Genomic DNA, 25,302 nt, shown 5'->3' with positions numbered 1-25,302 from the left:
ACAAAAAAAGTAAAAAAAAATAAATTTCTAAATTTGAATGCAGTTTTTTAGAGAATTGCGCCAGAAACATTTAGAGGTATGCCACTTCAAAATCCGATTAAGATAAGTTGAGTTATGGAGTTTAAAACATCAGCATTGGGTCAATTCTTAATTTTGTTGAATTTCTACAACATCCTACATCAGAAAAATTACAAGAAAAGTAAAAAAAAATAAATTTCTAAATTTGAATGCAGATTTTTAGAGAATTGCGCCAGAAACATTTAGAGGTATGCCACTTCAAAATCCGATTAAGATAAGTTGAGTTATGGAGTTTAGAACATCAGCATTGGGTCATTTCTTAATTTTGTGGAATTTCTACAACATCCTACATCAGAAAAATTACAAAAAAAGTAAAAAAAAATATATTTCTAAATTTGAATGCAGTTTTTTAGAGAATTGCGTCAGAAACATTTAGAGGTATGCCACTTCAAAATCCGATTAAGATAAGTTGACTTATGGAGTTTAGAACTTCAGCATTGGGACATTTCTTAATTTTGTTGAATTTCTACCACATCCTACATCAGAAAAATTACAAAAAAAGTAAAAAAAAATATATTTCTAAATTTGAATGCAGTTTTTTAGAGAATTGCGCCAGAAACATTTAGAGGTATGCCACTTCAAAATCCGATTAAGATAAGTTGAGTTATGGAGTTTAGAACATCAGCATTCGGTCAATTCTTAATTTTGTTGAATTTCTACCACATCCTACATCAGCAAAATTACAAAAAAAGTAAAAAAAAATATATTTCTAAATTTGAATGCAGTTTTTTAGAGAATTGCGTCAGAAACATTTAGAGGTATGCCACTTCAAAATCCGATTAAGATAAGTTGACTTATGGAGTTTAGAACTTCAGCATTGGGACATTTCTTAATTTTGTTGAATTTCTACCACATCCTACATCAGAAAAATTACAAAAGAAGTAAAAAAAATATATTTCTAAATTTGAATGCAGTTTTTTAGAGAATTGCGTCAGAAACATTTAGAGGTATGCCACTTCAAAATCCGATTAAGATAAGTTGACTTATGGAGTTTAGAACTTCAGCATTGGGACATTTCTTAATTTTGTTGAATTTCTACCACATCCTACATCAGCAAAATTACAAAAAAAGTAAAAAAAAAATAAATTTCTAAATTTGAATGCTGATTTTTAGAGAATTGCGCCAGAAACATTTAGATGTATGCCACTTCAAAATCCGATTAAGATAAGTTGAGTTATGGAGTTTAGAACATCAGCATTCGGTCAATTCTTAATTTTGTTGAATTTCTACCACATCCTACATCAGCAAAATTACAAAAAAAGTAAAAAAAAATAAATTTCTAAATTTGAATGCAGTTTTTTAGAGAATTGCGCCAGAAACATTTAGAGGTATGCCACTTCAAAATCCGATTAAGATAAGTTGAGTTATGGAGTTTAGAACATCAGCATTGGGTCAATTCTTAATTTTGTTGAATTTCTACAACATCCTACATCAGAACAATTACAAAAAAAGTAAAAAAAAATAAATTTCTAAATTTGAATGCAGATTTTTAGAGAATTGCGCCAGAAACATTTAGAGGTATGCCACTTCAAAATCCGATTAAGATAAGTTGAGTTATGGAGTTTAGAACATCAGCATTGGGTCATTTCTTAATTTTGTTGAATTTCTACAACATCCTACATCAGAAAAATTACAAAAAAAGTAAAAAAAAATATATTTCTAAATTTGAATGCAGTTTTTTAGAGAATTGCGTCAGAAACATTTAGAGGTATGCCACTTCAAAATCCGATTAAGATAAGTTGAGTTATGGAGTTTAGAACATCAGCATTCGGTCATTTCTTAATTTTGTTGAATTTCTACCACATCCTACATCAGCAAAATTACAAAAAAAGTAAAAAAAAAATAAATTTCTAAATTTGAATGCTGATTTTTAGAGAATTGCGCCAGAAACATTTAGATGTATGCCACTTCAAAATCCGATTAAGATAAGTTGAGTTATGGAGTTTAGAACATCAGCATTCGGTCAATTCTTAATTTTGTTGAATTTCTACCACATCCTACATCAGCAAAATTACAAAAAAAGTAAAAAAAAATAAATTTCTAAATTTGAATGCAGTTTTTTAGAGAATTGCGCCAGAAACATTTAGAGGTATGCCACTTCAAAATCCGATTAAGATAAGTTGAGTTATGGAGTTTAGAACATCAGCATTGGGTCAATTCTTAATTTTGTTGAATTTCTACAACATCCTACATCAGAACAATTACAAAAAAAGTAAAAAAAAATAAATTTCTAAATTTGAATGCAGATTTTTAGAGAATTGCGCCAGAAACATTTAGAGGTATGCCACTTCAAAATCCGATTAAGATAAGTTGAGTTATGGAGTTTAGAACATCAGCATTGGGTCATTTCTTAATTTTGTTGAATTTCTACAACATCCTACATCAGAAAAATTACAAAAAAAGTAAAAAAAAATATATTTCTAAATTTGAATGCAGTTTTTTAGAGAATTGCGTCAGAAACATTTAGAGGTATGCCACTTCAAAATCCGATTAAGATAAGTTGAGTTATGGAGTTTAGAACATCAGCATTCGGTCATTTCTTAATTTTGTTGAATTTCTACCACATCCTACATCAGCAAAATTACAAAAAAAGTAAAAAAAAAATAAATTTCTAAATTTGAATGCTGATTTTTAGAGAATTGCGCCAGAAACATTTAGATGTATGCCACTTCAAAATCCGATTAAGATAAGTTGAGTTATGGAGTTTAGAACATCAGCATTCGGTCAATTCTTAATTTTGTTGAATTTCTACCACATCCTACATCAGCAAAATTACAAAAAAAGTAAAAAAAAATAAATTTCTAAATTTGAATGCAGTTTTTTAGAGAATTGCGCCAGAAACATTTAGAGGTATGCCACTTCAAAATCCGATTAAGATAAGTTGAGTTATGGAGTTTAGAACATCAGCATTGGGTCAATTCTTAATTTTGTTGAATTTCTACAACATCCTACATCAGAACAATTACAAAAAAAGTAAAAAAAAATAAATTTCTAAATTTGAATGCAGATTTTTAGAGAATTGCGCCAGAAACATTTAGAGGTATGCCACTTCAAAATCCGATTAAGATAAGTTGAGTTATGGAGTTTAGAACATCAGCATTGGGTCATTTCTTAATTTTGTTGAATTTCTACAACATCCTACATCAGAAAAATTACAAAAAAAGTAAAAAAAAATATATTTCTAAATTTGAATGCAGTTTTTTAGAGAATTGCGTCAGAAACATTTAGAGGTATGCCACTTCAAAATCCGATTAAGATAAGTTGAGTTATGGAGTTTAGAACATCAGCATTCGGTCAATTCTTAATTTTGTTGAATTTCTACCACATCCTACATCAGCAAAATTACAAAAAAAGTAAAAAAAAATAAATTTCTAAATTTGAATGCAGTTTTTTAGAGAATTGCGCCAGAAACATTTAGAGGTATGCCACTTCAAAATCCGATTAAGATAAGTTGAGTTATGGAGTTTAAACATCAGCATTGGGTCAATTCTTAATTTTGTTGAATTTCTACAACATCCTACATCAGAACAATTACAAAAAAAGTAAAAAAAAATAAATTTCTAAATTTGAATGCAGATTTTTAGAGAATTGCGCCAGAAACATTTAGAGGTATGCCACTTCAAAATCCGATTAAGATAAGTTGAGTTATGGAGTTTAGAACATCAGCATTGGGTCATTTCTTAATTTTGTTGAATTTCTACAACATCCTACATCAGAAAAATTACAAAACAAGTAAAAAAAAATATATTTCTAAATTTGAATGCAGTTTTTTAGAGAACTGCGCCAGAAACATTTAGAGGTATGCCACTTCAAAATCCGAGTAAGATAGGTTGAGTTATGGAGTTTAGAACTTCAGCCTTGGGACATTTTTTAATTTTTTTGAATTTCTACATCATCACATCAGAAAAATTACAAAAAAAGTAAAAAAAAATAAATTTCTAAATTTAAATGCAGATTTTTAGAGAAGTTTTGGAAATAAACTTACTCTACGTGTAACGGGTATAATAAGGGCATTAATTAATGATGTCAAATTGGTTGTACTTAAATTAACTTAAATCGTAATAGTCTTAGAGGTTTTCTCTCCTGTGTGGGGATAGTGATCTGTTTAAAAACCGCAGACATTTTACGCTTTCTTCTCTTACCAAACATGGAATGGAACATTGAAACCTCAGCGACGACGCCCACCACATAGCAAACACTTTCTTCGCATCAATTGGGTTATGGACTCGTATTGATTTCACATCGAATTTGCGTTGGAATTGGCAGAGGATTGATGACGATTGAGTCGAGCTCATGTGTTAAGTAAGCTCATGGAAAGGTGCTCAAACTAAATCGCTGAGTAAAATAAAGTCGGTCGCGGCACTTGTGAGCACGTAGCCATTTCTCATCAGCCACCTTTCGTATTGGTCGCTGCGGCGGGGCCAGCTAAATCATCCACATCTGCCGGAAATTGCATAAGAAATATGCAAGCCGCCGCACGCTGCGATTCGCGAAGTGAGTTTAAGTCTCAGAGACCCAGAGTTCCACAGTCTCAAAGTTCACTGCACCGGGGATGTCTTATCAAAACTGTTCGCTGCCCTCGGATTCAGACACTCCAAGCTTGACTTTGTGCCACTCACTCCACTTGGTTTGGCGATAATCCGCACCAAAGACACGACCGACATTTGGCCAACTTCTATTAGCCAGAACCGTAGTGTGACTTCTCTCTGTTGCTAACGTCGTTCCATTATCACTGCGAGAAAAAAAGCACCCAGGAATGTTAGTGCTCGTGATTCTCATTTTGTGGCACCCTTGTGGACTTTAAGTTAAATTTTTTTTTTACTTCAAACTGTTGTTCAAATATTAAGTCGAAGTAATGTTTTTAAATCAATTTTGGTATCGTTAAGTGGATTGGTTTCTCAGTGTACTAGTGTTAATCAAAATGCAACCACGAGCATCCGCATGGATGCTGAAGATCGCTCTGTTCCAGCAATCATCTTCATCCTTTTGTTGTTAACTGCTTTGGTTTGAGCCAACTCCCCGTCACCCTCTCTCTTTCACTTTATGACCATCTCTTATTCTGTCTTAGCTCGTTTTGGTTTTTTTACGTTAAATAAGGTAATTGAATGAAATTACTTTTGACAGCTTATTTGCATACATCAACAGCAGCCGAAAGCAGAAGCTGGGACTTTTAAAGTTGGAGCTGCAGTCGCTGTTGGAGTTGGAGGCCTTGTTAGGCCATAATTGGTCATTGAATGCTCCTCCTGCTCCCCTGACCCCCTTTTAAGCATCCCCACCTGCAGGAGAGTGTGAGAAATGCGTGCTGACAAAGATGAATAACTCTTGACTGCTTCAAACCACACATATGTATGTGCTGGGCAAACGAACTTCAATTGTTCGCATTCAGATTTTTATTTTTCTTTTTGGCTGCCTGGAAGATGTCACTTGGCTTTGACTTTGGGATTCACTGCCTGCCATTCGATTTGCCTTTCACTCCTGCCTGTTTATGCAGTTGGCATAACAGCAAGCGGGGTAAGAAATATTTTACAAAAAGGGAAAGGGTCACCACATTTTCAAACTTATTCAAAATTTCAAAGAGTTTTTGTATCGCAATTTAAAAAATAAAGGTGCGACAATTATAAATCTTATTTAATACTATTCTCTAAGTGCAGATAGCCTGCCTCTTTTCTTCCAAGCCCACGACCCCCGATTCCTCTTCAGTTCGTGTGGGCGTACGTTTATTTAGCACCAGACCCTTGCCGCCTCCTCCTTCAGATTCTCGCATCCCGCTTTCCGAAAACAGTTGCACACAGAACTTCCATGTTGTTGACAGATAAAATTCCCAATCTCTGGACTGACGACGGCCAAGTTCCAGCCCATATCCCATCGCAGGACTGGAACTGCCCCCGTCCATTTCATTGGTGACAATTTCACCAACCGGGTTAAACGAGTTTAAACTGCTGCCCAACTCAGCTTATTGAAAGTCTTTAGTCGCAGCACCAATCTAAGCTGATCTCCGCCAGGTTTCTGTCCAAGTCCCAGCACCGAGTACCCAGAATTACAAAAAGTGTAATTAGCGCTGAAATTCAACGAGAGCAGCCCAACAACTGGGTGCTGGGATCCCGGACACGTTTAGCTTAAATGCATATCAGTCTGGACTCTAAGCTACGCCTGGGGAAGGGCTTGAAATACACAGAGAGAAAAGGGGGACTTCAGCGCTCTTGCTTTGTGCTCTTTTTCTGAATTCGCGGTAATATTTTCTGAGAATACTTAATTACATTTTATTAAGGTTTAAAGTAACTTTTAGAATTTCGATCGTATTCAAATTAAACTTTATTCATATAATTTTAGCAAATTTTAATGATTTGCTTTCGCTTGTTTACTCTTTTATTTGTTGTGTTTGCAACTTTTTTCAACGGAGGGTAGCGAAACGCTTTCCCTGCCTCCCATTTAAGTTGAAATAAGGACAGTTTTAATTGCTGGTTTCTTGGCTTGTTCGTTGGCGTCAAAATCCGATCGATGTCTGCCCCCGCTAGTTGGCTCAGTCATTCAAACTCTATCTCCACTCCCAGTTCCTTTTCCTTCGTTCGCAGACAGCCATCAGAATGCAAATGTCGATTACGCAAAATGCCAACTAATTGGCTACCATTAAGTGGAGTCATTGCTCCCATTTCCCAGCAATCTGCAACCTTTCTGCCAGTGATTCACCCCGGTTTTTCGGCTCAAACTTAAGTTGACACTCGCCTGATACGAGGGCTCGGGGGCGGAAAGCCTCCACTCGGGATCGAGCATAACAAATTGCCAAATTAAGCCCTGAACAGGGTCCGGCGATAAGCTCCGGAACGGAAGCCCCAAAGGCCCACGGCAGCCAGTGCCTGTAAATCAAATTAAAATTTTGACAACTTCATTTGTAGCTGTACGTATATGCAAAATATAACCAAGAACCGTACCCCCAATATTCATGGGCATTGCAAATTTATTTAAAAGCTGTATTTTATTGGGAGCCACACATATTAATCAGCAACAGTCAAGATACGCAAATCTTTTATAACGCATACCTTTTTATATTAATTGGTTTTATTTTCCCTTTTTAGGTTTCTGCAAGTGATCCCGATTGCGGAGTAAATGCCATGGTCAACTACACCATCGGCGAGGGCTTCAAGCACCTCACCGAATTCGAGGTGCGCTCCGCTTCTGGAGAGATTTGCATAGCCGGCGAGCTGGACTTCGAGCGGAGGAGTAGCTATGAATTTCCCGTATTGGCCACCGATCGTGGAGGTCTGAGTACCACAGCCATGATCAAAATGCAACTGACGGACGTGAACGACAACCGCCCGGTATTCTATCCGAGGGAATACAAAGTCTCGCTCAGGGAATCCCCAAAAGCCCCCACTCAAGCTTCGAGTACTCCGATTGTCGCTGTGGTGGCCACAGATCCGGATTCCGGAAACTTTGGCCAGGTCTCATATAGGATTGTAGCCGGTAACGAGGCGGGAATCTTCCGGATTGATCGATCCACTGGTGAGATTTTCGTGGTCCGTCCGGATATGCTATCCGTTCGAACCCAACCCATGCACATGCTGAATATATCGGCGACCGATGGCGGTAATCTAAGGAGCAATGCCGACGCCGTGGTCTTCTTAAGCATCATCGACGCCATGCAGCGACCCCCGATCTTCGAAAAGGCCAGATACAATTACTATGTGAAGGAGGACATTCCGAGGGGCACGGTTGTGGGTTCTGTGATCGCTGCGAGTGGAGATATTGGTAAGTAATATGTGTACAATCTATCCCTAATATTTGATTATAATTGGATAGCGCATTAATTGGTTCATTGATCTGGAAACCTAAATATGCATTAAGGAATTTAGGACAAATCAGGGATTAATGACCAATTTTATGGAAATATAAATACATTGTGCATACAAAATTCGTTTTCGAATTAATGTTTCCATTGTTGGTTGCTAGTGGTCTCAGCTGACTGACTATTAAAAGAACATATTCTGATATTTTATATACCATAACGAAAATAAGAGCACCATGCGCAAACACAGACACGCACAGATGCATTCCAAGTTTCGTGTTTTTTGAGCAAAACAATAAAGCCAAAGCAAAGCACTTCAAACACAAATTTCGGCAGAAATCTGCACCCATCAACAACGTCCTCGTCATCGAGTTGAACTCAACTCAGAGAACGATACAAGGGCCTGTTTTCAGTTCCCGTTCCCGTTCCAGACTCCAGACCCCAGTCGTAAAATCCAATCCAAGTCGGCATGAATCCCAGACGATCCACGATCGTCGCTGGCTATGCAAAATGATTTTGCGGTTTAATTTGCTGCTTTCGCTGTGCACTTCCTTTCATGCCTCATGCTTTATATGTGGTGCCCCATCCCCATCCCCATCCACTTCTACCTGCCTCATGTGTCAATCGGTGACGAGAGCTCATACTCCTTCTCCTGCTCGATTCTATTGTTCCTGAAACTCATTGTCGAGGCCTTTGAATGGCTTTTAATGAGCAGCGGCTCCTAATTTTGTGTTTCGGAGTTCCTTCAAGTCCACTTGCCGTACCTCTCGTATGGTAGGAATAATTGCACTTCTCGTTCTTCATTCGCAAACTAAGAACTTTAACCTGAATTCCTTCCTTAAGATTTGATAACACAAAAGAAAGTGTACCAAAGCGCCTAGTTTTCGAGCATCTGTTTTACTTTACTTTTTATATAGAACTTGTTATAACTTTAATTCATTTATTATTTTACAGCCCATCGAAGTCCGGTTAAGTACTCGATATACTCAGGCGATCCCGATGGCTATTTCAGCATAGAAACCAACTCTGGAAACATACGTATAGCTAAGCCCCTAGATCATGAAGCCAAGTCACAGGTTCTGCTCAACATCCAAGCCACCTTGGGAGAACCTCCGGTTTATGGACATACCCAGGTCAATATTGAAGTGGAAGATGTCAATGATAATGCCCCTGAGTTCGAGGCCAGTATGGTTAGGATCTCCGTACCGGAAAGTGCAGAGCTGGGAGCTCCACTTTATGCTGCACATGCCCACGATAAAGATTCGGGAAGCAGTGGTCAAGTTTCTTATAGCCTGGTCAGCGATTCGGGAAAAAGACTCTTTGCCATTGACGCAAGATCTGGCCACTTAAGTTTGACGCAACATTTAGATTACGAGAGCTCCCAGCGACACTCCCTTATTGTAACCGCCACTGATGGTGGAGTTCCGAGCCTTTCTACGAACTTAACCATCTTGGTGGATGTACAGGACGTCAACGATAACCCACCAGTATTTGAAAAAGAAGAGTATTCTGTGAATGTATCCGAATCGCGATCGATCAATGCCCAGGTAATATACATCTTCCTTCAATAGAACCCCTTTCTTTGCTAAGATTTAATTATTCTTTTTCTATTTATTTTAAAAATCTCGCACTAAACTCAAATATTGCATAAATACTAGTTTTCTTGCCAAAGATTCCTTTCCATTACAGAGGCTTCTGCTGAAGGTATATTATTGAAAAATAAATCTGTGTAATGCAAACTAAATGGGCCACATAAATTTGATTAACAGCCACTAAAAGTCACGCTTTTGTCAGGCGGACGTCATATCGCGCTGAAAATATCTCAACACCCAGGAGGAGTTCCTACCGACTGAAGCTTTTGAGCAGAGACGTTGACTCTTTAGCTCCCAAGTGCCGGTCCCTCCACTGATTCTACTCTTTGGCTCTTTCTTTTCGGTTCTCTGGCCTGAACTAGTTTTGATCATAAAATCACTTCATATCTTTGGCATCGGAAACGAGTTCTCCAGAGGTTTGCCAGATACACAGACACACCGCCTGGTCCTCTGGCTGCTCTCGGTCCCAAGTGATTGATGCATTCCCCTTTGGTATTCCATGCTCTAACTTTTGGTTTTCCGCTCCTCAATTGCAGATTATTCAAGTTAATGCCAGCGATCTGGACACGGGCAACAATGCCAGGATCACTTATAGGATTGTGGATGCCGGAGTGGACAATGTCACGAACTCTATTAGTAGCTCGGACGTGTCGCAGCATTTTGGCATATTCCCCAACTCCGGTTGGATATATTTGCGTGCTCCTCTGGATCGAGAGACCAGGGATCGCTATCAACTGACGGTCTTGGCCACGGACAATGGCACTCCCGCTGCCCACGCAAAAACACGTGTCATAGTTCGTGTTCTCGATGCCAACGATAATGATCCCAAGTTCCAGAAATCAAAATACGAATTTAGGATAGAGGAAAATCTCAGGAGAGGCTCCGTCGTGGGAGTGGTGACCGCCAGTGATCTGGATCTGGGTGAGAATGCCGCCATAAGATACAGCCTGCTGCCGATCAACTCCAGCTTCCAGGTGCATCCCGTCACAGGTGAGTCGGGCTTCCTTTTGGCCATAAATTAAGCCCGCTCTAACAGGGAACAACTCACTCAACGCCGCTCCGGTGGCGGTGGCAACTGTCAAGCCACCAGCCATGACCCACGGTCATTCATTACTGCTCCTCAAACCTCTAAAGGCTGGAGATCTAGCTCACATTGCTTACACATAAAGAAAAGAGTTTCGACTCTGACTGGTTGCATTAGAAGATATATTGTTTTACCGAACATTCAATGTTCGTTCTCATACGATACCTATTGAAATCTTCTGAATTGACATTTAACTTAAAGTAATTAAACTTTTAAATAATTTTCAATGATATTTCTTGCTGTGCATATATGGCATCTGCACTGGCCCATAGATCAAGCGCATGGCAAACCTGCTCCTGCCAAGCGATAAAATGCGATCGCCGAGATATCCGAGATCTCGACTGGGTCTCAAACGTGGTTCCCGATGCCGATGCCGATGCCTGACCATTAGTGTTCGGGCAACAACAGTTTTAACGCTGTCAGCTCATCCGTCAATGGAATATCATTGGCCTGACATCCAGCCACTGTCCGTCGCAGCCATGTGCGTGTCCGCTGTAGGCGAGCGGTACTCGTATGCTTTTGTATGGGACACCTCTCCGTCTCGTCTCATTTAAATTAAATATGGAAATCTCGTGCAGCTAATCCTGGCAAACAGGTTCGGCTCCGCTTGCACTCGCATGACATGAATTTCTTTCGGAGGCAGTAATCATATGCGACCCAGTTAGGCGGCAACAATGCTCGCATGCCACAAAAGAAGTCCTCGATACGAAATTTCTTAGGGCAATTATATTTGTGCCAAGACCAAAATCTAAATCCAGTTCGTTCAATTCTAAAAGCTTTCGTTCCGAGATGATATCCATAAAGAATTTTAACAAAACTAAATTTAAGATAAAAATAACCATAATTTCAATTTCAATTCGTAGGAGAAATTTCCACCCGGGAACCTCTGGATCGAGAGCTCCGGGAGCTGTACGACCTTGTAGTGGAGGCCCGAGATCAGGGAACTCCAGTGAGAAGTGCTCGCGTTCCCGTGCGCATCCACGTAAGCGATGTCAACGATAACGCTCCCGAGATCGCAGATCCGCAGGAGGATGTGGTGAGCGTAAGAGAGGAGCAACCACCGGGAACGGAAGTGGTTCGAGTTCGAGCCGTCGATCGAGATAACGGTCAGAATGCCTCCATTACCTATTCAATTGTCAAGGGAAGGGACTCTGATGGACACGGACTATTCAGCATCGATCCCAGTAGCGGAGTGATCCGCACTCGAGTGGTTTTGGATCACGAGGAAAGGAGCATCTATCGACTGGGAGTGGCCGCCTCCGACGGCGGCAGTCCGCCCAGGGAAACGATACGGATGTTGCGGGTTGAAGTTTTGGATCTGAACGACAACCGCCCAACATTCACCAGTTCCAGCTTGGTCTTTAGGGTGAGTGCGAGATTTATGCGAGGGTCATTTCTGGTTGGGATGGGATGGAGTGGTACATACAGAGGGGGCAAGCGGTTGGAGGAGGAGCAGCAAGCGGTATATTTCCTGGAAAACTTTTGTCTATTTGACGCTTCCAGTTTTACACGACCATTTTCCCTACAATCGTGAGCAGCGCGTTTGTCGCCTTTTCCAGTTTTCTTGCTTCTTGCCAAGTGCCTTCGCCTTGCCGCCTTTGTTGCAACGGATGATTTGTAGCCGCAGCTATGGCCTCACGTGACAATAGCCGAGAACACGACTCTGCCCGACCGAATCCCTTCCTGGTCACCTCTACCTCCTGGTGCATTTTCCACTCCCACAGCCGCCCCTTTAAAGAGCTCGGAAGCAGATGTCACAGAGTGCCACAGACGTGGGAAGTGTCGCGATTTGCATTTAAAGCCCTGAGAGCCAAATTTACACTAGGCAAAAAGCCACTTCGTAATGGCCAATACATGTATACATTGACCAAATGCATTAAAACAGTCTTCTTTATTTAAGCTGTTTTCCAGTACTTTTTAGGCGTGAAGCGAAAAGGAGTATGACGATATTACCTTTAAAGTAGCCAAAAAAAAAACATTCACGTTTCCTGCCTGGAAGGGCTATATAGAGAACCTGGCTGTTGGATTGACTTTTTTTATGAATACAATTCTTCAAGTACACCCTTATTTTTCACAGTGCTCGTCATCATAGTCTTCCATTGTCGGCCTTTTCATTGCGCACGCGTAATTGTCACTATGCTCTGTGACAAGTCGCCTCCTCCTTCTAGTCCTCTTCCTCCAAAAGGGGGAGATCTTAGCTAGGCCTATTAAGTGCGATTCGAGACGTCAGTTGAGAGATCAGAGACCGACGAATGGAGGAGGTTGAAGGAGGAGTCGCCTCGTGCCTTAAGGAACTCGCCGGCTTAGATTTTGGCATGCTGCTCCGCTTCCAGGCCTCTCCTTTCGCTTGGGAACCCTTTAACATTTTTATCACGTTCGATTCGCACATGTTTTGCATACTCTCCACTCCCAAGTACCCGGTTCTCCGGGTTCCCCGGATTCCCCGTATTCCCCGGATCCCAGGCTTTCCTCGGATCTGTGAATTCGGACTGAGACGCGGCCTCAACCGCTGATGGCTGCGACGCTTTGACATGCATTTAATTGCCTCTCGCAGGGCAAACTCAGTCTGTCAAGGAGCAGGGGAAGATCTTGCCCACAACAAAACACGAGGATCCCAGGTCGAGACCTTGTGCGTCCCTTAAATCCGCTTCGGCCACAATTAAAATTGACACATTTCGTTGCATTTCGGTCGGCCTTTTGAATTCGCTTTGATTCCGTGCCGCATTCTCGTTTCGGCTTTTGTTCTTTTGCGTTGGCGTTAAACTAACAGAGATGCACTCTGCCGTAAAGTCGCAGTCGGCGTTGTCCGCTGATGCCAATTACTCAGCGACGGATTGCCACAATAAATCCGATGTAATTAAGCAATTCCCCCACCAGCGGATCCCACTCTCTTTCATCAACCGCGGTTTTCGTTTGCCTTTTCCCCTTTTATTTAGGATCCTGCCATAAAAGTGCATTGCAAATCATTCTCCATTTTGTGGCTTGGCTTTGTGAATAATTTGGCCTTTAGTCAGTAGTTAAACCTTAACACATAAAAAAATTTTATTCTCTTCATTTTATTTTATTTAATCATACTTCCTAAAAACAAGCAATCAAACAAAAGCCCTCGGGATTTTTGCAGTGCACTCCTCCTTTGCCTCTCTTCACCGCCGCCCATTTGGGCAGCCAACTGCGTAATCTTGGCGGGGCATAAATCTCGTGACTGTCATTTTTGTGTCTCCATTTTGGCGACCCAAACAATATTTGCAATGTTTTTATTTTATGAAAAAAGATACCCACTGCAAGAAAGAACCTTTCTTGTTTCTTTCCATTTTTTCGTTGAAAGGACCTTTTGGAACGGTTTTTGCGGTTTTGCATATTAAATTCTTGTGAGGAGTCTCTTGTGTCTTCGAAGATTCTTCACCCCTTCTCGACCCCCAAATCCCGCTGCTCATATGGTTCACAACATTTTTCTGCAGTGATTTTCGGGGCCGCCAACTTGGTCGGAATGCATAATTTCTTTTTAATGCCATTGGTCGGCGACTTGGGACTTGGGACTTGAGACCTGAATCTGGACAGGCTTCCTTTCAAGATTCAGGTTCCTCTGTTCTGCGCCTCTCTTCTTTTGGAGGGGGGAATGAAATTTTTAAATGTTTGCTGCCTTCGTAATCTTGAAGTATGAATTATTGCTTTAAGATTGGATTTTCAACACTGTTGTTGAGATTAAGATACGCGCCGAACAACAACCAGGTCCAAGTAGAGCGAACCAAGAAGTCATCATCCTCCGCTTTTCGACCGACCGCACCTCCCATATTCCTCTTAATAAGCCACGAAAATAATCTATAATTGGTATTTGTGCAGGTACGCGAGGATGCCGCCCTTGGCCATGTGGTCGGTTCCATCAGTCCCATCGAACGTCCGGCGGATGTCGTCAGAAATAGCGTGGAGGAGTCCTTCGAAGATCTGCGCGTCACCTACACTCTCAATCCCCTGACCAAGGACCTGATCGAAGCTGCCTTCGACATCGATCGTCATTCGGGAAACCTGGTCGTGGCCCGTCTCTTGGACAGAGAGGTTCAATCCGAATTTAGGTTGGAAATTAGGGCTTTAGACACCACTGCCACTAATAATCCGCAGAGCAGCGCCATCACGGTTAAGATTGAGGTGGCCGATGTCAATGATAATGCCCCTGAGTGGCCACAGGATCCAATCGACCTTCAGGTAACTAGTTTGTATACTAATTGAACCGATTAGAATTAAACCAGAATTAACAAAGAATGGGAAAATGCATATGCCAAAATCTGCTATTAACGATTCCACCGATGATCAAAAAACAAATTTTAATTGGTCAATTTTATTGTTTTTCTATGCATTTCTCAGGTGAGCGAAGCGACTCCCATTGGTACAATTATACACAACTTCACGGCCACGGATGCGGACACGGGAACCAATGGAGACCTGCAGTATCGATTGATCCGATACTTCCCCCAACTCAATGAAAGCCAAGAGCAGGCAATGACTCTTTTTAGCATGGATTCCTTGACGGGATCACTCAGTCTGCAGGCTCCTTTGGATTTCGAGACTGTGCAGGAGTATCTTCTCATTGTACAGGCATTGGATCAATCCTCGAATGTAACAGAAAGACTGCAGACTTCGGTGACCGTGAGACTGCGAGTTTTAGATGCCAACGACAATGCCCCGAAGTTTGTTTCACCCAACTCAAGTGGTGGCAAAACTGCCTCTCTTTTCATCAGTGACGCAACTAGAATCGGCGAGGTTGTGGCGCACATTGTAGCCGTGGATGAAGATTCTGGCGATAATGGACGACTTACGTACGAAATCACGGGGGGCAATGGGGAAGGCCGATTTAGAATCAATTCCCAAACAGGAATAATTGAGCTGGTTAAGTCCCTGCCACCGGCCACCGAGGATGTGGAAAAGGGTGGACGGTTTAATCTAATCATCAGTGCCAAAGATCATGGTCAACCGGAGCCGAAGAAAAGCTCTCTAAATCTGCACCTTATCGTCCAAGGCAGCCACAATAATCCACCCAGATTTCTTCAGGCTGTTTATAGAGCTACAATTTTGGAAAACGTTCCTAGCGGAAGTTTTGTCCTGCAGGTTACTGCAAAATCACTGCACGGTGCAGAAAATGGTAAGGATATCAACGCACACATTTTTTACATTTTTAAAGCAGCAGCATTTTAGAAAAATATACGTTCTAATAATTTCTTTTACTTCTTCTACACTCTCTCTCGCAGCCAATTTAAGCTATGAAATTCCCGCGGGCGTGGCAAATGATCTTTTCCACGTGGACTGGCAGAGGGGCATCATAACCTCCCGGGGTCAGTTTGACCGGGAGTCCCAGGCAAGTTACGTCCTGCCCGTCTACGTACGGGATGCCAACCGCCTGTCGACGTTGTCCTCTTCAGCGGTCAGAAAGCAACGGTCGTCGGACAGCATCGGAGATACTTCGAACGGCCAGCACTTCGATGTGGCCACAATTTATATAACGGTAGGAGATGTCAACGACAACTCCCCGGAATTCCGACCAGGGTCATGCTATGGTCTATCTGTCCCAGAGAACAGTGAACCCGGTGTAATCCACACTGTGGTGGCCAGCGATCTGGATGAAGGTCCGAATGCGGATCTTATTTACAGTATTACGGGTAAGATAGAAGAAAATCTTTAAATCAGCTACATTTTTTAAATTAGTTAGGTTTCTTATATTTAAAAGAAATATTAATATATTTATTAATATATTAATATATTTATTTTCAAATATTTAAAAATAAAACTTCAATCAATAACCTAAGTAATTGTACCATTGTGTTATTATATCTCCTTCGTTATAGGCGGCAATCTGGGCAACAAGTTCAGCATTGATTCTAGTTCAGGAGAGCTTAGTGCCCGGCCTTTGGATAGAGAACAGCACTCTCGATACACCCTGCAGATCCAGGCCTCTGATCGGGGGCAGCCGAAAAGCCGGCAAGGACACTGCAACATCACCATATTCGTCGAGGACCAGAACGACAATGCCCCAAGCTTCAAGCTGAGCAAATACACTGGCAGTGTGCAGGAGGACGCGCCGCTGGGCACCAGTGTGCTGCAGATTAATGCGGTGGACGCGGATTTGGGCGTCAACGCCAGACTCGTTTACTCCCTGGCCAATGAAACGCAATGGCAGTTTGCCATCGACAGCCAGAGCGGATTAATCACCACCGTGGGGTAAGTTTCAGTTTCAGTGGATTGTACTTAGGTGATCTCTTCGGTATCTGTGGGTCAATGCTTGGCTTGATCTTATCTCAAAGACCGATCTTAAGCAAGGACGCGCGACAAAAACCCATTGCCATAATTTCCTCAGCTAATGCGGCATGGAAATCGATGTATCCGAGGTGTATCAGCAACCTACGCAACCAGCGACAGTGTTGCGAATCCGTCTCCTGTCATCGCTGCCCTCTTCCCCTCCTGCTTTTGGGCACTTTTGCGCCATCTCCTCCCACAGACAATCCTATAAATAGCTTAAGGTGGGGCTACAGCTCGAATCGGAGTCCAACGTGAATCCTCAATGAGCCCCTGTCCTCAGATGTGTGTTTCTTGATTATAGCCTGTGCACAGAACAAAATATCTGGTCTATCATGAACAGACCATATTTCGTATCCCTTAAAATATTTAATTAGGAATTTTATCTTGGGAGTTTTTTTCTCTGCATTTCTTTGTGGCCTTCCTGGGCCCCCTCTGGTGCAAAATTTATGCTTATTGACAATCAATGATGACAACAATTGCTTGTTCCGTCTGACATAGCTCTTGCTCAGTTCCGGCCGAGAAAGATCGGAGATCGGATGATGAAGAGCCGGGTGGTATATAAATGGGAAGGGGAGTTCCCGAGCAGGGGGCACTTGAAATGACAGTAGCGTCAGTGTTGTCGTTTATACAAACGCGATCCGCTGTCATGTACCAATTTTTATCTTTCACTGATTGTCGGCAAACAATAAAAACGAAATACCCGCCACCGCCGAAAAGCGCAAAAAAACCACAAAAGACCAGAGTCAAGAATAAAGATCAAGAAGCTCCACATGGCGAGGCAATAGCGCACAGAGCAGAATTGTAGAGCAGACAATCAGACTGACGGAGAGACAATTCGTGACGTTGTTGTTAGTCTTGGACTTGCAGTTGGACCTGCAATCGGTATTGGAGCTCGGAACTTGGTACCTGGATTGAAACTCGGATCTGGACTTAAACTTGCCTTGGCAGTCAACATGGAAACGGGGAAACAAAACAGGGGGAAAGACAAAAATGCGCCTGCCGCTTGTTTAGTCCGATGTTGCTAGGTTTAATTTTATTTTTTCTGGCCGTAGCTGACTGACTGGCGATGGACAAGCCAGCATAGTCAAGAGCTTAGGGCTAACCGTTGCACTGAGGAAAATAATGAAGAATAATTTCCATTTGTAACTTTTCGTTTAAGGTAATTAAAAACTATCAAGTACCCACAATGCATGCAAGCACACAGGTTTGCTCTAGAAACTTTTAGCTTCAAGGAATTCCTTTAGCATCCAAAAGGCCAATTTAAGCAAGCTTTCCTCAGTGAAATACAAGTCAGCCCAATCCCTCAGCTCCAAACCCTACCCCGATCCCTTCTTCCGCAATCAAAAACCCAAAGTCCACGCCTGTTGATCAACAAGAGTAACAAAAACAACCTCGACTGATGACTGACCCTTGAAAGCATTTCTGCTGTTGTTTCACATTCATCCTAAAACAAGCGTTGTGGACGATAGAACAGAGGGGATCTGAGATTTGAGCTCTGCGCTCTGAACGAGCCAACTCGCTGTTCCTTCACTTCAGTTTGACTGATTCAATTCATAAAATGGCCCTCTGCCCGGGATGAGCTTGTAATTCACTAAATTCGTTTTATTGGCCAACATGCAAGCGCGGAATGGCATGGAACGGCGGCGACTGCCTTCCGACTGGAGCGACTTTAATTCAACTGCGAAGGATTGCAATCATTTAGGTTTATTATTTGTGGCAGCAAACATGTTCCAGGGGAGCCGAGCACGAGAGCCGCGTTATTGCGATAGGCAGGGCGTCCCGACTGCCGGGATTAGTTTTCTGGCCAAGAAGACGAGTCAACTGAGGCCGCAGATCAAGTCAACTCAAGCCGAGCGAATGCTAATGCGAGTGCACGTCCCCAGTGGGAAGACCACAAACAAATGACTTAATTACCACACAACCCCACCACTATATGCACTGGAGGAAAATAGGATTTCTATTGAATTTAAGCTGTTATCATATTATCATAATATTAAACAGAACGGAGCACTTTCTCTCAGTGTCTCCACCTCGTCAGGTCTTTCTTTCTGCCCGGATCCATTGCGAATCATTTCGTGTGGCTAATTGTCGGTGGGATTTCGATTATATATTGTAGTAAGACAGCAGGGGGTCCCAGAGATACCTAATTAGTGTCGCAAGCGGCGCCCATCGCCGAGTGATCGTGTTTGGGCCATTAATTGAATCGTTTCCCCTTTGCCTATCTCCGTTTTTCTTGCAGAAAACTGGATCGCGAGCTGCAGGCGAGCTACAACTTCATGGTATTGGCCACGGACGGAGGACGTTATGAAGTGAGATCAGCTACGGTTCCGGTGCAGATCAACGTGCTGGATATTAATGACAACAGACCCGTATTCGAGCGATATCCCTATATAGGGCAAGTTCCAGCTCTCATCCAACCCGGTCAGACTTTGCTGAAGGTTCAAGCCCTGGATGCAGATTTGGGTGCGAATGCCGAGATTGTGTATTCCCTCAAGGCTGAAAATTCAGCAGTAAGTGCCAAGTTCAGAATAAATCCGAGCACGGGTGCCTTGAGTGCCTCACAGAGTTTGGCAAGTGAATCTGGAAAGCTTTTGCACCTAGAGGTCATTGCCAGGGATAAGGGAACCCCGCCTCAGTCCAGCCTGGGCCTAATTGAACTCCTAATAGGGGAAGCACCACAAGGAACTCCAGTTCTTAGGTTCCAAAATGAAACCTATCGGGTAATGCTCAAGGAGAATTCTCCATCGGGTACAAGACTTCTTCAAGTGGTTGCACTGCGCAGTGATGGCCGCCGGCAAAAGGTGCAATTCTCTTTTGGCGCTGGAAATGAAGACGGAATTTTGTCTTTAGACTCACTCTCAGGTGAAATAAGGGTGAATAAGCCCCATTTACTTGATTACGACCGGTTCTCCACGCCCTCAATGTCAGCCTTAAATCGCGGCAGAGCTTTGCATTATGAGGAGGAAATAAACGAGTCATCAGAGGAGGACACAAATAATAGCACCCGATCGCAAAGGGCCTTGACATCCTCATCTTTCGCCCTGACCAACAGCCAACCCAATGAAATACATGTGGTCTTGGTTGCTCGCACCGCAGATGCTCCATTCCTGGCCACCTATGCGGAACTAGTGATTGAGCTCGAAGACGAGAACGACAATAGCCCTAAGTTTTCGCAGAAGCAATTTGTGGCAACGGTTTCGGAGGGAAATAACAAGGGAACCTTTGTGGCTCAAGTGCATGCATTCGATTCGGATGCGGGCTCTAACGCTCGGCTGCGATATCATATCGTTGATGGCAACCACGACAATGCATTCGTTATTGAACCCGCCTTCAGTGGCATCGTGAGGACAAACATAGTGCTGGATCGGGAGATTCGCGATATATACAAACTCAAGATAATTGCAACCGATGAGGGAGTGCCCCAAATGACTGGCACGGCCACTATAAGGGTGCAGATCGTCGATGTGAATGACAACCAGCCCACTTTTCCGCCGAACAATCTCGTCACTGTCAGTGAAGGTAGGTGGTGCTTCGTAAATAACTACAATATTTAAAAATATTCAAGAGATAGTATTTGATATATATGTATTTACAATGTAACACATTTTCTTTTCCATTCTTTCGTTTCCTTTCTTTTCTAGCCACCGAACTTGGAGCCGTAATAACCTCTATTTCAGCCAACGATGTGGACACTTACCCCGCCCTGACTTACCGCCTTGGCGCAGAGTCCACCGTGGATATAGAAAACATGTCCATATTTGCCTTGGATCGCTATAGCGGAAAGCTCGTTCTAAAACGCCGGTTGGACTATGAGCTCCAGCAGGAGTATGAACTGGACGTTATTGCTTCGGATGCAGCCCATGAAGCTCGTACAGTTCTAACTGTGCGAGTGAACGATGAAAACGACAATGCACCAGTATTCCTGGCCCAACAGCCTCCGGCTTACTTTGCCGTTCTGCCAGCCATATCCGAGATCAGTGAGAGTCTTTCCGTGGACTTTGAACTCCTAACAGTCAACGCCACTGACGCAGACTCGGAGGGCAATAACTCAAAGGTTATTTATGTCATTGAACCGGCCCAGGAGGGTTTCACAGTGCACCCATCAAATGGTGTTGTGTCTGTTAATATGACCAGATTACAGCCGGCTGTATCCCCTAGCGGGGATTATTTTGTAAGAATTATAGCCAAGGACGCAGGAAAACCAGTTTTGAAAAGCTCAACACTTTTGAGAGTACAGGCTAGTGACAACGGTTCCGGACGTTCGCAATTCCTACAGAGCCAATACAGGGCTCAGATAAGCGAGTCAGCACCTTTGGGATCGGTTGTTCTCCAGCTGGGACAGGATGCTCTAGATCAGTCCTTTGCTATTATTGCTGGAAATGAAGAATCCACTTTTGAGCTGCTCCAATCCAAAGCAATTGTGTTGGTCAAGCCCTTGGACAGAGAACGCAATGATCTCTACAAACTGCGATTGGTTCTAAGCCATCCCCTTGGGCCTCCACTTACTTCAAGCCTAAATTCTTCGTCTGGAATCTCAGTAATCATAACGATCCTTGATGCCAACGATAACTTCCCAATTTTCGATCGAAGCGCCAAATATGAGGCTGAAATCAGCGAACTTGCTCCTCTGAGATACTCCATAGCGCAGTTGCAGGCCATTGATGCCGATCAGGAAAACACCCCAAGTTCAGAAGTGGTATACGACATAACCTCTGGCAATGATGAGCACATGTTTACGATAGATCTGGTCACCGGCGTTCTCTTTGTGAACAATCGATTGGATTACGATTCGGGGGCCAAGAGTTACGAGCTTATTATCCGAGCCTGCGATAGTCATCATCAAAGACCACTTTGCAGCTTGCAACCCTTCCGATTGGAACTCCACGACGAGAATGACAACGACCCCAAGTTCCCGCTTTCTGAATATGTTCATTTTCTGGCTGAAAACGAGCCCGTTGGCAGCTCCGTATTCCGGGCTCATGCCAGTGATTTGGATAAGGGACCGTTCGGGCAATTGAACTACAGCATAGGTCCTGCTCCCAGCGACGAGAGCTCTTGGAAAATGTTCAGAGTGGACTCGGAAACTGGTCTGGTTACATCCGCCTTCGTGTTCGACTACGAGCAAAGACAGCGCTATGACATGGAGCTGCTAGCCTCCGATATGGGCGGTAAGAAGGCCGGTGTGGCTGTGCGGGTGGAGATTGAGTCCAGGGATGAGTTCACCCCGCAGTTCACAGAGCGCACCTACAGGTTTGTCCTACCAGCCGCCGTGGCGCTGCCCCAAGGCTACGTGGTGGGTCAAGTGACTGCCACTGATAGTGACAGTGGCCCAGACGGGCGAGTGGTCTATCAACTAAGTGCGCCACACTCGCATTTCAAGGTAAACCGTAGCAGTGGGGCTGTTCTAATCAAGAGGAAACTCAAACTGGATGGCGACGGAGACGGTAATCTGTACATGGATGGTCGAGATATCAGTCTAGTTATCTCAGCTTCCTCGGGGCGCCATAACTCCTTATCCAGCATGGCTGTTGTCGAGATAGCCTTGGATCCTTTGGCACATCCAGGTACAAACCTGGCCAGTGCAGGTGGTTCGTCAGGTGGTTCCATTGGCGATTGGGCTATTGGTCTACTGGTAGCTTTTCTTCTCGTCCTCTGCGCTGCCGCCGGAATCTTTCTGTTCATCCATATGAGAAGCCGGAAACCGAGGAATGCGGTCAAGCCTCATCTGGCCACGGACACAGCGGGAGTGGGCAATACCAACAGCTATGTGGACCCCAGTGCATTCGACACGATCCCTATAAGAGGAAGCATATCGGGTGGTGCTGCAGGAACGGCATCTGGTCAGTTCGCTCCTCCGAAGTACGACGAAATTCCTCCGTTTGGAGCTCACGCTGGCAGCTCCGGAGCAGCTACAACCTCCGAGTTGTCCGGCTCCGAACAGTCCGGTTCCAGTGGCCGAGGCTCTGCGGAGGATGATGGGGAGGATGAGGAGATTCGTATGATCAACGAGGGACCACTGCATCACCGCAATGGTGGTGCTGGGGCAGGCAGTGATGATGGCCGAATATCGGACATATCTGTGCAAAATACCCAGGAGTACTTGGCTCGTTTGGGCATCGTAGATCACGATCCTAGTGGCGCAGGAGGAGGAGCTTCCAGTATGGCTGGTTCAAGTCACCCAATGCACTTGTATCACGATGATGATGCCACAGCACGGTCGGATATTACGAACCTCATCTATGCCAAACTGAATGATGTGACAGGAGCTGGTTCAGAAATAGGAAGCAGTGCAGATGACGCGGGAACCACAGCGGGCTCCATCGGAACCATCGGAACGGCTATCACCCATGGCCATGGGGTGATGAGCAGTTATGGAGAAGTTCCTGTTCCAGTGCCGGTCGTGGTTGGCGGCAGTAATGTGGGTGGTTCCCTGAGCTCCATAGTTCACAGTGAGGAGGAATTGACTGGCAGCTACAACTGGGATTACCTATTGGATTGGGGACCGCAATATCAGCCACTTGCTCATGTGTTTTCCGAAATAGCGAGGCTGAAAGATGACACTCTTTCGGAGCACAGTGGGAGTGGTGCTTCCTCGTCCGCCAAGAGCAAGCACTCTTCCTCACATTCCTCAGCAGGAGGGGGAAGTGTGGTGCTCAAACCACCACCCTCAGCACCACCCACGCACATACCACCCCCCCTGCTAACCAATGTGGCACCAAGGGCCATTAACCTGCCTATGCGCTTGCCACCCCATTTGAGCCTGGCCCCCGCCCATTTGCCCAGATCGCCCATTGGTCATGAGGCGAGTGGCAGTTTCAGCACCTCCTCAGCAATGTCACCTTCGTTCTCACCGTCTCTATCGCCGTTGGCAACAAGATCACCATCCATTTCGCCTCTGGGGGCGGGACCACCCACGCACCTGCCTCATGTCTCGTTGCCCCGCCACGGTCATGCCCCTCAGCCCAGTCAGCGGGGAAATGTGGGAACACGGATGTAATCGGGCACTGGAGCTGTATATCCATATAGTATTAATTGAACCATCCCACTCACCCATAAACAAACGCAGAAGCACACATCGAAACACTCACACTTATTTAAATTGCTGTATATATAACATACATTACCCTTTAAGTAACGATTGCAGAGCCTATGTGCCCCACCGGAAAGCCTATTATTGCAGTGAAAAACTCATTGTCTTTCATGGCGTGTATTACAAAACTAATCACTTTAAATTCGGCTTTTAAAATTGAAACCAACCAACCTAAACCCGGTTCTTGTGGGGCAAGGATGCAATGCAATCGCAGTAACGACAACAAAGCCAACAAAGACTCTCTGAAACTCACTTGCGTGCACACAAAGCCAAAAAGCGAGGAGCAGCAGGAGCCGGAACAGCCATACGTTGTAAGCATTTAGAGCCTAGAATAACAACCGAACTCGAACCGAATACACTCGAATCTGTATCCGTAGCTTATAAGAATCTTTAACTGTAGCTTTAGCGTAGGATTAAACTAGTTCTATCAGAGCGAACTGTTTAAAGGGGATCAGATCAGGCTGCATCTCACATTTCCATTCCAATCTATATGAGGTGACGTGGGAAAAATTGTAAAAAGTTGTTTTTAGTAATCAATGGGGGAAAAGAAAAGACACCCTTGTATAAAACTGAAATGAAATAACGACGCAAGGATAAAAAACGAAGAATGTATCTAAGTATTTTTTAAGTAAAGCCTAGTTACTAGCTATTATATATATGTACATGTATAGCTATGGATCATAGTATATGTTCACTTGTGTGTGATGCTACTTGTGTAATTCCTTACGTTCTAGCAAAAAACTGTAAAAATGTTAAACAGTCTAAGGATCCAATATCTGCTAAGGCCATAGTTTTTAATAGCTAAACGAAAGCAAGAGAATAAATATTTAAAAACTAAAATAAATCGAAATGAAATAATAAGAAATACCATGAAATTTGTGAATAATTTCTTGTTAGAAACGAGGGAAGGGAGGTTCCACTTGGATAGGATAATCCCTAGAAGTTCTGGATTATTATCCAGAAGTATTAACTATTGACCTGTACGCTCGCACACGAAGTGGGGACCTGGACTTCTGGTTTCGATGCTCCTGAGTTGCTGCCCCTCGGTTCATCCAGACACCCCACAGACATCCCCCATCTCCGCATGAGAAATCTGCGTCCGTAAGCCACAACAACCGAGAACCGACATCCACTTTGTCTTCATTTCAAAGACGTTGCATGAACTCATTTATTTGTGGCTGATTTCTGGCCTGCACCACACCTCCACCTTGGATCTTCACTCCACCTACCCGTGCGATCGCCCTTGCCTGTCCTGTCGTCATTATCATTATTTGCCCCAGTCCCAAGTCCCAAGTACCAGCCCAAGATGCAGCTTCTCCCTGAATCTTAGTCTCAATGCCGGGCTTGATTCTGGGGTCCAGTTGAGTTATTTCCATTTGCCAGTCTTCGA

At 43.6% G+C, this 25,302-nt stretch overlaps 1 protein-coding gene across 1 annotated transcript in view; it reads left to right on the top strand.

Moving 5' to 3' along the window:
- LOC6543282 (protein dachsous) overlaps window positions 1–24,773 on the top strand; it is a 77,078-nt gene extending 52,305 nt beyond the window's left edge. Inside the window, exons 3-12 of the mRNA XM_001968166.3 lie at window positions 7,152–7,824; window positions 8,816–9,408; window positions 9,990–10,443; window positions 11,401–11,903; window positions 14,378–14,737; window positions 14,897–15,671; window positions 15,778–16,185; window positions 16,372–16,744; window positions 19,062–20,341; window positions 20,464–24,773. Coding sequence (XP_001968202.1) covers window positions 7,152–7,824; window positions 8,816–9,408; window positions 9,990–10,443; window positions 11,401–11,903; window positions 14,378–14,737; window positions 14,897–15,671; window positions 15,778–16,185; window positions 16,372–16,744; window positions 19,062–20,341; window positions 20,464–23,819 — 8,775 coding nt within the window. The 3' untranslated portion in view covers window positions 23,820–24,773. The remainder of the gene's footprint in view (window positions 1–7,151; window positions 7,825–8,815; window positions 9,409–9,989; window positions 10,444–11,400; window positions 11,904–14,377; window positions 14,738–14,896; window positions 15,672–15,777; window positions 16,186–16,371; window positions 16,745–19,061; window positions 20,342–20,463) is intronic.
- Window positions 24,774–25,302: the final 529 nt, after the last annotated feature.

This window comes from Drosophila erecta, unplaced genomic scaffold, assembly GCF_003286155.1.
Source record: "Drosophila erecta strain 14021-0224.00,06,07 unplaced genomic scaffold, DereRS2 tig00000055-arrow-pilon, whole genome shotgun sequence".
NCBI lineage: Eukaryota > Metazoa > Arthropoda > Insecta > Diptera > Drosophilidae > Drosophila > Drosophila erecta.
The sequence above is the reverse complement of the archived record's forward strand: the minus strand, read 5'-3'. Positions and strand labels throughout refer to the sequence as shown.